The following is a 14,093-nucleotide window of genomic DNA, read 5'->3' on the forward strand; positions in this document are numbered from 1 at the left end:
TTAAATCTTTAGACAGGTTTATAACTCTTTTCAAGTCCTTGTCTGCTGATTTTCTCATCTGTGTTATTTCTGGATCTCTTTCTATGGACTGACCTTTTTCCTTGTTATCAGTCACATTGCCCTGCTAGAATTGTGTAGTTAGATACAGGACTTAGTGAATGCTGCCTGTTGACTGTCTGGATTTTGTTTTCATCTATTAGTATGAGTTTTGTTTTGGTAGGTGGTTAAGTCACTTGCAGATCATTGTGATCCTTTTGAAACTTTATTTAGAGATGGCTTAGTCCTAGGGTATATCTTTTCTGGGATCGCTACTGAGTGCCCTGGGAGTTCAGTGACATCTTAACTATGTCTGGTTGGAAATTGCCTGTCTCCAAGTCCCGAGTAAGTGCAGATCATTTTAAAGCTTTCAGGCTCACAGTGGCGATTCTTTTCCCAGTCTCTCCTGCAGATATGCAGCTTAGTGCTCAAAGGCTCCAGGGCACCCACATGGATTTTTAGGGTGCTCTCTCTCCAGTACTCTGCTTGCAAATTCCAGCTACCTCAGTATCCCTAAACTCTGACCGTTGTCTCCTCAGCTCAACAAGATCACCTGTCCTGTTGACTCCTTTCCCTACACCAGGTGCAGAGACTTCCTTCAGAGTCACAGGGCTCACCTTTCTTATTTACTGTCCTTAGGGTCACAGTCGTACACTTCCTGTTGTCTGATTCTAGTTCCATTATAGATTTTGTCCAATTTTCTCCTTGTTTATAGTGGGAGGGCTAGTGTGGTATAGGTTGCTCTATCCCGATCAGAAGTGGAAGTCTTTCATGCCTGTCTCTTTATAGTTTTAATTTTCTCTTGAATAATATGTTAACTTTTTTCTTTGAGGACTAGGTTAATACACATCCCTCAAATCACTGACTATTGATCCACGTTCCTGTAGTCCCTATACTTTTGACTGTGACAGGCCTGATATTGTGATTAAGATGGGGGATGAGGTGTAGGAGATGAACTGTGGCATACAGTCTTTTTTCTTGCCTGGAGTTGGACTTCATTTATTAAAAATGGTTTTAACACTGATTATGTAAGATTCATTGTAAAAAATAGAAAGAATAAAGAAAATCTAAGTCCATTGTCTGTTATCTTAGAACTGCTGATTTATATTTCTTCGTCTTTTCTCTGCATATTCATATTTCTACACATCTATATTTCATATTAGTTGGCATATACATGCAAATACACACATACATGTATATATCTTTACTATACTGGTTTATAGTATTATGCCATTAAATAGCCTTCTATAATATGATGTTTCAAAACTCCATTGTATTGCATAGTGTGAATGTATTGCCTAACTCAATGGTCGGCAAACTCATTAGTCAACAGAGCCAAATATCAACAGTACAACAATTGAAATTTCTTTTGAGAGCCAAATTTTTTAAACTTAAACTATATAGGTAGGTACATTGTTATTAACTTAATTAGGGTACTCCTAAGGCCTAGGAAGAGCCACACTCAAGGGGCCAAAGAGCCGCATGTGGCTCGCGAGCCGCGGTTTGCCAACCACAGGCCTAGCTTCATTAAATTAAAAAAATGTTAGGTTTGGGCCTGAGCTAATAATCATGTCTGCTTTAAAGATTTGAAATGCTCAGTTTCTTTCCTATAGAAGTACTGAGGTTTTAGAATGATAGGAAACTGGCTTGGCCCTTTAAAGGTCAGTCATCTGTGCTGAGATGATGCACACAAAACTGCAGTGGGGCTCTGGGTGCCTGGGGCATGGAGCCTCCTGAGAACCACCGGCCGACCCTCCCAGTGAGAACTTCTCTGTGGAGGTGTGAGAGGGCAAGTAGGTGTTAACACGGGATGCTCAGGAGCGGCATGGTGCCCAGTAGCACCTGACCCAGGTCCCCTTGCTCGGCCGCACAGTGCTTGGTGCCGTGGCCACTATTTCCAAGCCCCTTAGCAAGAAGGTTCCTTGGCTGTTTCCTGTCTACATGCCTTATATGAGAAGGATGTGATCGCATTTTCTTCATTGCCTGGACCCTGTGGCTGGTGTCTCCCAGGGTAGGCTGGCCCAGCGCCTGCTCTCTGCGTGTCACACCCCACATGTGTCACATCCCACGCTTGCAGGAGAAGTCATTTCTGTGAAGTTTGTCTCCTCAGATACGTGGTTTACAAGTCATCTGACCATAAACCCAGCCACAGCATTACTGTCTGCTGTCATCAGATGGCACGTCACTGAACTTTCTCAGAGATTCTCTTGGTCACTGGCCAGTGGGTTGTGTGGCTCTGGATGGTTCAGACAGTTGTGGGTGGTTCCAGCGTGGCCTCTGAGTCCTGGGTCTTCAGTAAAACCACAGAAAGAGCCCTGAGGAGAGTGGTGCAGGGCAGGCATTCTAAGATGAGGGTCGGAGCTTGGAATCTAAGTGTCCTTGGGAAAGAAGCCCGACCTGATTTCTGGGGGAGGGATTCCAGTTTCATGTGTGTTACTTTTTAGTTTTTACTAAAATCATATTCAACAAGAAATCCAATCTAAAAGCTTAACCCTAGACTAGATAGTGTATGAATTGCCTTTAAAATTCTCCAAATCAGTGTCTCTTGTATTTTCACGTGAAATAGGATCCACTCTTATCTGAAATTCATTCCCTTACCCAGTGATTTTCAATTTTTTTCATCTCATGGCACACATAAATTAATTACTAAAATTCTACAGCACACCAAAAAATAATTTTTTGCCGATATGACCAAAAAAACAGGTATAATTTTGATTCATTCACACTTGAAGGCTATTGTTGTGTTGGTTGTTGTCATTTTTTAAAATTAGTGAGTAACCTTGGGAATGTGAGGTGTCATTCTGCTCATGGGATGTGAGTTCCTGGAGTCCCTGTTCTCCAGTTTTTCCCCTCAGATCGGCACATTAGTTTATAGAATGTTTGGCTTGTAGACCATTTTTGTTCTATGAAAACTTCGATATTCTCTAAGCCAAATAATACTTTGAAATATACATCTGTAAGTCTTGAAAGTTCTACATGGTGTGGTGCAGGGTCGGCTTGGCTGTGTGCCGCTCTGTCCTCTCCTGTGTGAGAGCTACCTGCACCTGCGGCCCAAAGGCTATTGTGCTCACTGTTTCTATGTGCCTTCCTGTTATGCTTAAATCTTTAAAAGTGAATGTTAATAATGTTACATAAACATTACATATTAAACATGTTTTATTCATGAGTGGTTTTAGGTATACACTGCTTAATTGCTAGGAAAGGGATTAATGAGGGCAGGTAAATAGCTTTATTAAAGGTACTTAGTAAAATGAAAATACTCTGTCAATTTGTGTTATAACTGACTAGAGGCCTGGTGCACAAAATTCGTGCATGGGTAGGGCCCCTAGGCCTGGCCAGCGATCAGGGCCTTCTGGCTGCCAGCCGGGGCCTCCCTTTATTCTGTGCCACGTCATAGCAAGAGATCGAACTCCCGGTCTCCCAATCAAACTCCCAAGGGGACACTTTGCATATTAGCCTGTTATGTATATGTGTATATATTTTTATATATATATATATATATATATATATATATATATATATATATATAGATAGATAGATAGATGTTAACTTTTGACATAATTGTGTCCATTCTAATGGGATGTGGGTTGTCTAAACATAAATGGATGTTAGTTTTGCAACCTCGGAGTGCCTGAAAGTTTATTAGATTTTGACTTTGGAGGATTTGTTGATGAGGGATTTTTCAGGAATTTCCCTCAAAGGCAGAAGTGTGGGTGCTGGCCAGGACTATCACGTGCTGTATTCTGGCGGATGGTGCAGAACCTGGGCTGCACCCGTGGAGCCAGCCAAGAGCTGTGCTGCTTTGCTCTGACCTGCCACCTTTCTTTTCACAGGCTGTGGTGGTGCCTCAAGGTGGTGGGCAGCTGTGGATCTTTGGAGGGGAGTTTGCTTCTCCTGACGGAGAGCAGTTTTACCACTACAAGGATCTCTGGGTTCTGCACTTAGCCACCAGGACCTGGGAGCAAGTCAGGTAAGGCTCTGGGTCATGAGTCGACATTTGGGCCTGCCTCCTGTCCATGCCAGCATGCTTGGTTCACAGTGATGGAATCAGATATTGTAGAATTCCAGGGCTTTGAGGAGCACCTTTGCAGAGCCTGAGGGACCAGCTTCGCGGGTAACTGCAGAAAGGAAAGAGCTTGAGTTTTCTCCAGCCTTCGCTGAGAAGCCCTGCTTGGCCACTGCTGCCTGACACCGGGCTTTGTTGAAGGTGTGGCCAGGGTCGCTAGTAGCAGCGCTGCATTCAGGCTTATTTTCTTGTTCCTCCCTTGTCTGTGTTACATTGATCATATTTTATGCAGTTCTTCTCCTGGGCCATCTGTTTATCTCCTTAAAGGCACTTTGGGTTTCAGTTTGCTGGATGGAGCTGTGGTATACTTAAGGGAGTGCTCTTAATAGGTCTAGTTGACATAGAAACAGTGGAGCCAGTAAGATGATGGATGGGAAAGCTTTATATTGCTCTTCAATAAACTAGGCTCAGCCATCACTGGAGCCTGATTTCCGCATCTTTTGGTAAATGTGTTGTCACATTTACCACTGCACTTCACCACTAGTGTTAGCGGTCAGTGCTGCACACCTGACTCTGAAGAGACAGACTTTGTCTGTATACATTATTTGTATACATATACATTATTTACAGGAAAAAACCTAGGGGAGTGACAGATTGAAAGAGTTGGCTTCATTCTCCTGGGGTGCGCATGCCTGCTTGCTGGGCTGTGTGCACCTGGTGCAGGGTGCCTTCTCTTCACTGCTAACTCAGCAACCAGGGTTTCTTCCCTTCAGTGGAGAAGGCAGCAGCACTGCGGAATTCAGTAGTGGTGCAAAGTGTCTTCAGGTCCTGGGACTTTCATAAGAGGGAAGCCTGCCTCCCTTGGGGGGGGGGGGGTGTGCTTGCTTGTTTGATGATGAGCCTCTTAGGCGACCACAATGCCAGCCTGTGGAGATCTCATCTATTGGCTTCAAGCCTGGAGTGGAACCAGCTATGTAGAATGTCCCTTGTGTGAGTGGAAGTGTAAGTAGTCCCCACGCCAGGCTAACTTGCCGGAGAAGGGCCCAGTGGCAATCCTGAATCAAATCAGAACCAGAAAGAGCCTTGGTGTGTATTACCAGTTACTGACTTCATTTCCCTTTCTCTTACTTGTTTAGGGAAAGCTTCATTATCTTAGTAGGCACAGCAGTCAGGAAATTATTTTCATATTAAAATTGGTTTCGTTATGTATATATTGAAAGTTAGTCATTTTCCCCATAATTTAAAAAGTATTTAGGCCCAGAGCTTGCAATCTGTGTTGTCTTGTTTTGCTCCAGTTATTATTTTGAAACCCAATTTTATGTGCTTGTTTGTTCATTGTCGTTGAATTGATTGTTGATATTTTCATAGCATTTATGCCAGCCACATGGTTGCTATTTGTCCAAATTTATGGTTGAAGGATAATAAACCTCTCCATGAAAGAATACATACAAGTCCTATAGCTACTCAGCAGGGGCTAGTGTTGATGATGGCACATCTGTAGGGTGTTCCTGCAGGGACATTCTAAGCTATTTTGTGCACACTTTCTTGTGTCCTTCAGCCTTTCCTGGTTCTATAACATATGTTATGTGTGCTTGTTCCAGAGAAGCAGGGAGGCACTATTGACATGTGGTCACTTGGGGAGTGCCCTTTGAACAGCTTGCTGTGGCCGCTGTCTCCCAGCCAGCCAGAGATAGCCACCCTCGGCTCAGCGCAGGATTCCAGCTGCCTCCTGGTGCTGTTGGCTCAATTATGCTTACGCAACCTTTGCGGCATCTGTCTTAAATCTGAAATTGTCTCTGATAAACACGTCTCTCATTACTTGAATACTTGTTCATTGTAATTAAAATGTGAGAATTTTTTTTTTAATCTTAACCTGAGGATATTTTTCCATTGATTTTTCAGAGAGAGTGGAAGAGAGAGGGAAAGACAGAGAAACATTGATGTGAGAGAAACACATCAGCTGTCTTCTTACTGTGTCCTCACATGGTTGCTTTTTGCTCGTGAAGAGAGTTCTTTCTGCCTCTTGTTGTAAAGGCCCAGATCCCATCATGGTGGCTCCACCCTCATGATTTTTTAGTCCTCACCAGAGGATAGTTTTCCCATTGCTCTTTAGAGAGAGTGGAAGAGAGGAGTGACGTGGGCTCAGGGGAGAGAGAGAGAGAGAGAAACATCGATGTGAGAGAGACACATTGATTGGCTGCCTGCCACACAGCCCAACCAGGACAGGGATCAAACCTGTAACCCAGATACATGCGCTTGACTGGGAATCGAACCCTCTATCTTTCGGTGTGCCGGCCAGGCCAACTCTCTAACCGCTGAGCCCCACCAGCCCGGGCCCCACCCACATGATTTAATTTAAACCAAACTACTCCCAAAGGCCCCACCTCCAAATACCATCACACTGCGGGTTAGGGCTTCAACATATGAATTTTGGTAGGGGCTGTGGGGGAGGGGATAGGACACAAGCATTCAGCCCGTAGCAGCTAGTGTCTAGTGTTTGCAAACATCTTTCCTTTGACAACCGTTGATGTATCAGTGAGGGTCTAATAAGGAAGACATGAAAGGGATTGGTCACACCTATGGTGGAGAAAACCAAGCTAGTGGGTCAGCTAGAAGCCCACTTCCCACTGCTAGGCTTTGGGGGTGGTGTGGGGTCTGGAGCTGGAGATGATGGGGCCAAGGCCGGGGGAAGGGGCCGTGCCTTGGTTCTTTCCCTCTTCTCCATGTACCTCCAATCTCCTGCTGGTGCTTCTTGCTTTGGTGGGACTTCTCTGATAGTGTGCAAAGCTAGGAGCCATGGAGAGGAACTGCCTGTGTAACCAGACAGGATGCTCACGCACTTTTAACCCCTTCCTCAGTCAGCGGGCCTGCCCTATCAGCTTAGGTTTCCTATTTGTTAAAGTTTAGTTAGTCAGCCTGCCACACTGAAAAACCAGCACTTCTAAAGGTGAACCCCACTTTTCTTCCTTACTCCCTGGAGGAGATGCAGTTGGGCGAGGGGAGAAAGATTTTGACACCCTTTCTCCAGTTATTTCTAAAGCTGGTGCCACCCTAGCTAGTCATCTATGACTCCATAAACCACAAACAAGGAGGTCAGGCTACTTACAGAACTCGGCTGTTTTTCATATACCTAAAATAATCACCCTTTCAACATTGATAATATGATGGTTTTTAGCATATTCAGAGTTGTACAACTACCACTGGTAGTTCAATAGAGAATGTTTCCATCACCCCAAAAAGACTCCATTCCCACTATTCACTCACCTTTAATCTGCTTGCTATCTCTGGATTTGCCTATTCTAGATATTTCGTGTAATTAGAATCCTACATTATTTGTTCTTTTGTGACTGGCTTACACTTTGCATAATGTTTTTAAGGTTCATCCATTCTGTAGTATGTGTCAGAATTTCTTTTTTATGACTGAATATATTCTATTGTTTTGAGATACCACATTTTGTTTATCCATTCATTTATTGATGGATGTTTAGTTGTCTCCACTTTCCACTCTTGAGATAATGCTGCTATGAACATTTGTTTACAACTAATACATTTTTATATGCATTGAAGTACTTAGTACATGATCAACAAAAATCGGTTGAATGAAAAATAATATACTGTATAGGTGTGTGTGTGTTCATGCATGCACACTGTTTCTCTTGATTTGGAAAAGGAGCCAACATTTGTGGCGTCTTCAGCTAAACCCGCTTAGTGTATGTATCTTCAAGCTGTGTCTGAGAAAAGTTGATATCCTAGAAAAGAAGAATTATTCTCAAAATAATTCAGAGTTCTTTGTATGATCCTGTTGCAAAAGGCAGCAATGAGCGGAAATCAGACCATACCCCATATTTATCATGTGGAAACAGAAACACACATATGTTCCGCTCTCTGGCTTCTCCCATGAACTGGTTGGGCTCATGGTCTGAGGCTTTGTGGACTTGATAATCAGGCAGGTTTATTAACCCCTGTGCATCGACTGCGGTGAAGCCAGGAAACCCTGGAAGTGGGAGTGGGAGCTTGTGTGGATCCCCTGCTCTTTCACTGCTGATTGAATTTGAAGACTGTCAGGGTAAGGGGTCATTTTTTGGCACATAGATTTCTTTAGTCTGAGACCTTTGACTTTTAGTATAGTTTAGTGCAAGCATGTCACACTCACGGCCCACAACGAATGTTTTTGTGGCTCAGCCAACATAACGGTATGTAAGAAATGTTTTAATAAAAATTTTGTAACTTAATTTTTACAATACCCTGTTATACATAATTATTAATAATGAACTACAATATTCGCTAATGGCTAATCACTATAATCAGGTTGCATTCATTTCCCTTACGTGCCGATGCACCATTTCTCTCCACTAATACTAGCAGGGAATATTTTAGCAGCTGGATTGCCACATCATTAGTCTTGTACTGACTTGTTTGGTGTGCGCAACAGAAAATATTTTGCTTTCAGAGAACAAGAAAAATAGGTTTACTTGCGTTCCGCTTATTAATTTGTAGTTATTCAGTGTCTGGTAAGTTAATGTTCAAGAAAAAATATTTTTATTAAGATGTTCTATTATTTTATGTTAACGACTACTCATTTATTTCAGCCCTTTGTATTCAGCATGTCCCTATCGAAATAAACCTGTTTCTATGAAAATTGAAGCTTTTTTTTTTTTTCAGCCCGCATAAACTTAAACCTTGTTTATTTGGCCCTTGTTAGCCTTTGAGTTTGACATGCTTGGTTTAGTGTCTTAGTTGGCTGTTGAGAGTGTGCGTTATGGGACCAGGTTGCCTCAATTTAAATTCTGGCTCTCCTGTTGACTAGCTTAATGTGTTTCTTGACTTCTTGTCTTGATTTTCTCATTTGTAAAATGGGATTAAATATAATGTCTTAGCCATGCAGTTATTGTGAGGAATAAATGCACATAGCATAGAGTAAACATCCCCAAAATAGTAGTTTTTTTATCCTATGTAATAAAAGCCTAATATGCTAAGTGTCCAGTCATCTGGTTGGCCATTCAACCAATCAAAGCGTAATATGCTACTGATATGCTAAGGCCACTCAGCCGCTTGCCATGACATGCACTGACCACCAGGTGACCAGGGGACAGATGCTCCAACCAGTAGGTTAACTTGCTGCTGGGTCCAGCTAATCGGGACTGAGCGAGACAGGCTGGATGTGCCCTGGAGCCCTCCCGCGGCCCCTCCCCAGCTGGCCAACCTCCTGCGTCCCTCCCTGGCCCTGATCGTGCACTGGTGTAGTCCCTCAGCCTGGCCTGCGCCCTCATAATACGGGCTGAGCCCCCCCCCCCCAGTGCACAAATTTTGTGCACCGGGCCTCTAGTTAAAAATAACAGTTGAAATAAAACTAAAACAAGAACACAGTTTGATAGGCTACCTAGATTCTAGAAACCACTATTATTTTGTACAAGGAGATAAAATTCCCTATACTAAGCCTCATATTCATTGTTTGATGGAATATTCATATTCCATTTTTGACACTTGGAAAAGTGGAGCCAAATGCTGAAGGGACACTGTTTAAAATGAAAAGGGCAGTGCTTTTGCACATGGTTCCTGCTTGGGCCATGTTGTAACAATTCTTGGAGGAGGAGCCTTTTCTGGTTGGAGAATGAGCTGTTAGATTCAGTTTCCTGTCCAGTGGGCCTGTGTAATGTTGACTCTTAGGTTTTATGAGAAAAAATTTTCTTTTGCTCAGTAAATGTCTCAGTGCTGCCTGGTATGGTACTATAGCATGTAATTTTGTAAGGTGTAAACTTTGAATTACTTCGGGGAACCATTTACTTGCCAAGTGTTTAACACTCTGTACTCTAAGCGCATGGAGTTATTTGATGCTAGAGTATTTTCTGTAAATGTCACCATTCGAAGGGGCCTGGGTGATGCTGAGTGGCAGCTTGCACTGTTGGAATGCCATTTTGCACATAACTCGGCTGCACTGAAAGCACCCCCTCCCACAATATAGCACATGTATTTTTGTGCTGCATATAGATCTGGCTGAGTACAACATGGGATTTTTTAAGACTCCATATTTAGGAGTGATGGCAGTTGAAAAGGCCTGTTGGAGATTCAAATATAAATAGGCTTTTTTGAGTGGCTTCATTTTTCTAAAGGGTTATGTGAAGTGTTTTTATAGAAAGATTTTCCCATTTTGGTTACTAAGCACAGTGGTACATGGCTGCTGCTACAAAAAGTAACTTACATCCTTAGTGCCTGGATCACTGGAGGACAAAACACCCATCAGATTTGGGGGCAGGAAGCTGACAGGAGACCCTTACCTGGTGCGTCTCAGATGCCGGGAGTCATTTAAGGAAGACAGCTTGCTGACACTGTTTCCATAGGTCTCTGGTCCTTTAGGTTCACCGTTACTGGGCTAACATTGGTAACATTCTGGCTCTCCTGCATAAATATTTTGAAGTAGAATTGGACCATGCTAGTTGCTGAATGAAAATCTGTTCCCCAGGTTATACTTCTAAAGTATCACATCAGAGAATTCATCAAAAGGGAAGGTTACATTTTGCCCAGCACATGTGATGTTTTTCTTCTTATCAGCTTCTCTATTGTAGAGTTGTACTTGTGGCCTGTTTTCTCAGTACCCAGCACAGAGGGGATGGAGAAGTCATGCCATCTGCTTCAGCCTGTGGAGTGGGAGCAGCTCCAAGGAGAGTCCTTTTTCCACTGTGCAGAGTACCAGTCTAGGCCAGTGCTGATTTGGTATGAACCTGCACGTTGTGTCATGCATATCCAGACTCTCCTTTTGAGCCTTGTTCATTTGGCATTTTTTTTAATTATGATTTTGGATAAGAAAATATGCTTACTAATTTTGTGGGAGAGCAAATAAGTTGTTGACATATTCAACATCCAAAAGTATACTTGTGGGCCAAGTCTAGCAAGAAGTATTGAAGTGGATTTGGTAAAATCCATCCATTTATGATAACTCTCAGCAAAGTGGTAATAGAAGGAACATACCTCTACATAATAAAGGCCATATATGACAAACCTACAGCTACCATTTTAATGGTGTAAAGCTGAACTTTTTTCCTTTAAGATTAGGAACAGGATAAGCATGTACTTATACCACTTCTATTCAACACTAGAGGCCCAGTGCACGAAATTTCATGCGGGGGGTGGGGGGGGGGGGGAGGGTGTCCCTCAGCCCAGACTGCGCCCTCTCGCAGTCTGGGACCCCTTGCTCCTTAATGCCCACCCGGCTTCTGGCTGAGCGGCACTCCCCCTGTGGTAGCACACTGACCACCAAGGGGCAGCTCCTGCATTGAGCGTCTGCCCCCTGGTGGCCTGTGCATGTCATAGCAACCAGTTGTTTCGCTGTTAGGTTGATTTGCATATTAGGGTTTTATTATATTCAACATAGTATTGGAAGTCTTAGCCACAGTGTCAGTCAAGAAAAAGAGCCCTAGCTGGTTTGGCTCAGCGGATAGAGCGTCGGCCTGCGGACTGAAGGGTCCCAGGTTCGATTCCGGTCAAGGGCATGTACCTGGGTTGCGGGCACATCCCCAGTGGGGGGGCGTGCAAGAGGCAGCTGAATCGATGTTTCTCTCTCATCGATGTTTCTAACTCTCTGTCCTTCTCCCTCTCCCTTCCTCTCTGTAGGAAAATCAATAAAATATATTTTTTAAAAAATTAGAAAAAAGAGAAATAAAAGGCATCCAAATTGAAAAGGAAGAAGTAAAACTGTCATTATTTGCAGATGACATTATACTGTATAGAGAGAGAGAATCCCAAAGATTCCACCAAAAACTATTCGAACTGATAAATGAATTCAGTAAAATAGCAGAATACAAAATTAATACTCAGAAATTGGTTGCATTTTAATACACCAATAATGAGTTGTCAGAAAGAGAAATTAAGAAAATCCCATTTATAATTGCATAAAAAAAATACCTAGCAATAAATTTAACCAAGAAGGTAAAAGACCCTATACTCAGAAAACTATAAGACATTGAAGAAAGAAATTGAAGAAGATACAAATGGAAGCATATACTGTGATCATGGATAGGACGAATTATCATTAAAATGTCCATACTAAACAAAAAACAAAAAGTCTATACTGCCCTAGCCAGGTAGCTAGTTGGTTAGAGCTTCGCCAGAAATGCCAAGGTTGCTGATTTGAGCCCTGGTCAGGGCACATATAAGAATAAACCAATGAATGTATACATAATTAGAACAACAAATAGATCTCTCTCTCTCTCCCTCTCTCTCTCTCCCTCTCTCTCTCTCTCTCTCTCTCTGTCCAGTAAATTTTTTTTAAAAATATATTTCATTGATTTCTCACAGAGAGGAAGGGAGAGAGATAGAGAGTCAGAAACATCGATGAGAGAGAAACATGGACCAGCTGCCTCCTGCACACCCCCTACTGGAGATGTGCCCGCAACCCAGGTACATGCCCTTGACCGGAATCGAACCTGGGACCTTTCAGTCCGCAGGCCGACGCTCTATCCACTGAGCCAAACCGGTTTCGGCTCCAGTAAATTTTTTAAGCACATGTCTATACTATCCAAAACAATCTATAATTCAATGTAATCCCTATAAAAATAGCACTAACATTTTTCATAGAACTACAACAATCCTAAAATTTATATGGAACCACAAAAGGCCCTGAATAGCCAAAGCACGCTTTAGAAAGAATAAGTAGGAGATATCGATATCAAACTATACTGCAGGGCTATAGTAATCAAAGCAGCATGGTACTGGAATATATGGAACAGAAGAGAGAGCCCAGAAATAAACCCACGTCTCTATGGTCAATTGGTATATGACAAAGGAGGCAAGAATATACAATGGGGAAAAGACAGTCTCTTCAATAAATGGTGTTGGGAAGAATAAATGGTGTTGGGAAGGCTGGACAGATACATGCAAAAAAAAAAAAAAGCGAAAAAAACTAGACCACTTTCTTACCCTATATAAAGAATAAACTCAAAATGGATTAAGGACTTAAATGAAGACCTGAAATCATAAAACTCCTAGAAGAAAACAGGCAGTGAACTCTCTGACATTGCTCTTAGTAATATTTTTTTGGATATGTCTCCTCAGGCAAGAAAAACAAACAAAAAAATATATAATAGAACTACATCAAACTGAAAAATTTTGCAAAGCAAAAAAACCTGACTGGGAGAAGATATATGCTAATGATACATCTGGTAAGGGTTAATATCCAAAATATATAAGAAACTCATATAAGTTAACACCAAAAAGACAATCCAATTAATAAATGGGCAGAGGACCTGAATAGACATTTTTCCAAAGTGAACATACAGATGGCCAATAGATGTGTGAAAAAATGCTCAACATCACTAATCATCAGAGAAATGCAAATTAAAACCACGATGAAAATCATCTCATATCTGTCAGAATAGCTTTTGTCAAAACAACAAAATGTTTGCGAGGATGTGGAGAAAGGGGAATCCTCATGCACTGTTGGGATTGCAAATTGGGTAACAGTATAGAAGTTGCTCAAAAAATTAAAAATAGAACTATCATGTGACCCAGCATTCCCTCTTCTGGATATTTATCTGAAGAAATCCAAAACAAATTTGAAAAGATATAGGCATCACTATGTTTATTGCCGTGTTATTTATAATAGCCAAGATATGGGAGCAGTCCGTTCATTGATCAACACTTGGATAAAGAAGAAGTGGTACATATATACAATGCAACATTACTCGGCCAAAAAGAATGAAATCTTACCATTTGGTACAACATGGATGTAGTTAGAAGGCATTATGCTAAGTGGAATAAGTCAGACAAAGACAAATATCACAACTTCACTTATATGTGGAATCTTAAGAGGCAAAATAAAACAGAAATGGACTCAGAGATACAGAGAACAAATAGGTGGGAGGGAGGTTGGGAAGCTGGTTGAAAAAGGTGAAAGATTAGGTACAAATGGGCAGTTATGAAACAGTCATGGGGAAGTACAATACAGCATGGGGAATATAGCCAGTATTGTGATAATTATATGGTGTCAGTAGGGTACTAGACTTATTGGGGGATCGCTTCCTAAGTTACATAATGTCTGACCACTATGCTATATACC

The 14,093-nt window shown here is 42.1% G+C and overlaps 1 protein-coding gene across 5 annotated transcripts in view; it reads left to right on the forward strand.

Moving 5' to 3' along the window:
• KLHDC4 (kelch domain containing 4) overlaps positions 1–14,093 on the forward strand; it is a 48,593-nt gene that overhangs the window by 14,538 nt on the left and 19,962 nt on the right. For 2 of the 5 annotated variants that reach the window (XM_059667123.1, XM_059667122.1), the window contains exon 5: positions 3,870–4,006. The exons of the other annotated variants lie outside the window; for them this stretch is intronic. In XM_059667123.1, the coding sequence (XP_059523106.1) occupies positions 3,870–4,006 (137 nt within the window). The remainder of the gene's footprint in view (positions 1–3,869; positions 4,007–14,093) is intronic. 5 annotated transcript variants of the gene reach the window in all.

Source organism: Myotis daubentonii, chromosome 15, assembly GCF_963259705.1.
Source record: "Myotis daubentonii chromosome 15, mMyoDau2.1, whole genome shotgun sequence".
NCBI classification, from domain to species: Eukaryota; Metazoa; Chordata; class Mammalia; order Chiroptera; family Vespertilionidae; genus Myotis; species Myotis daubentonii.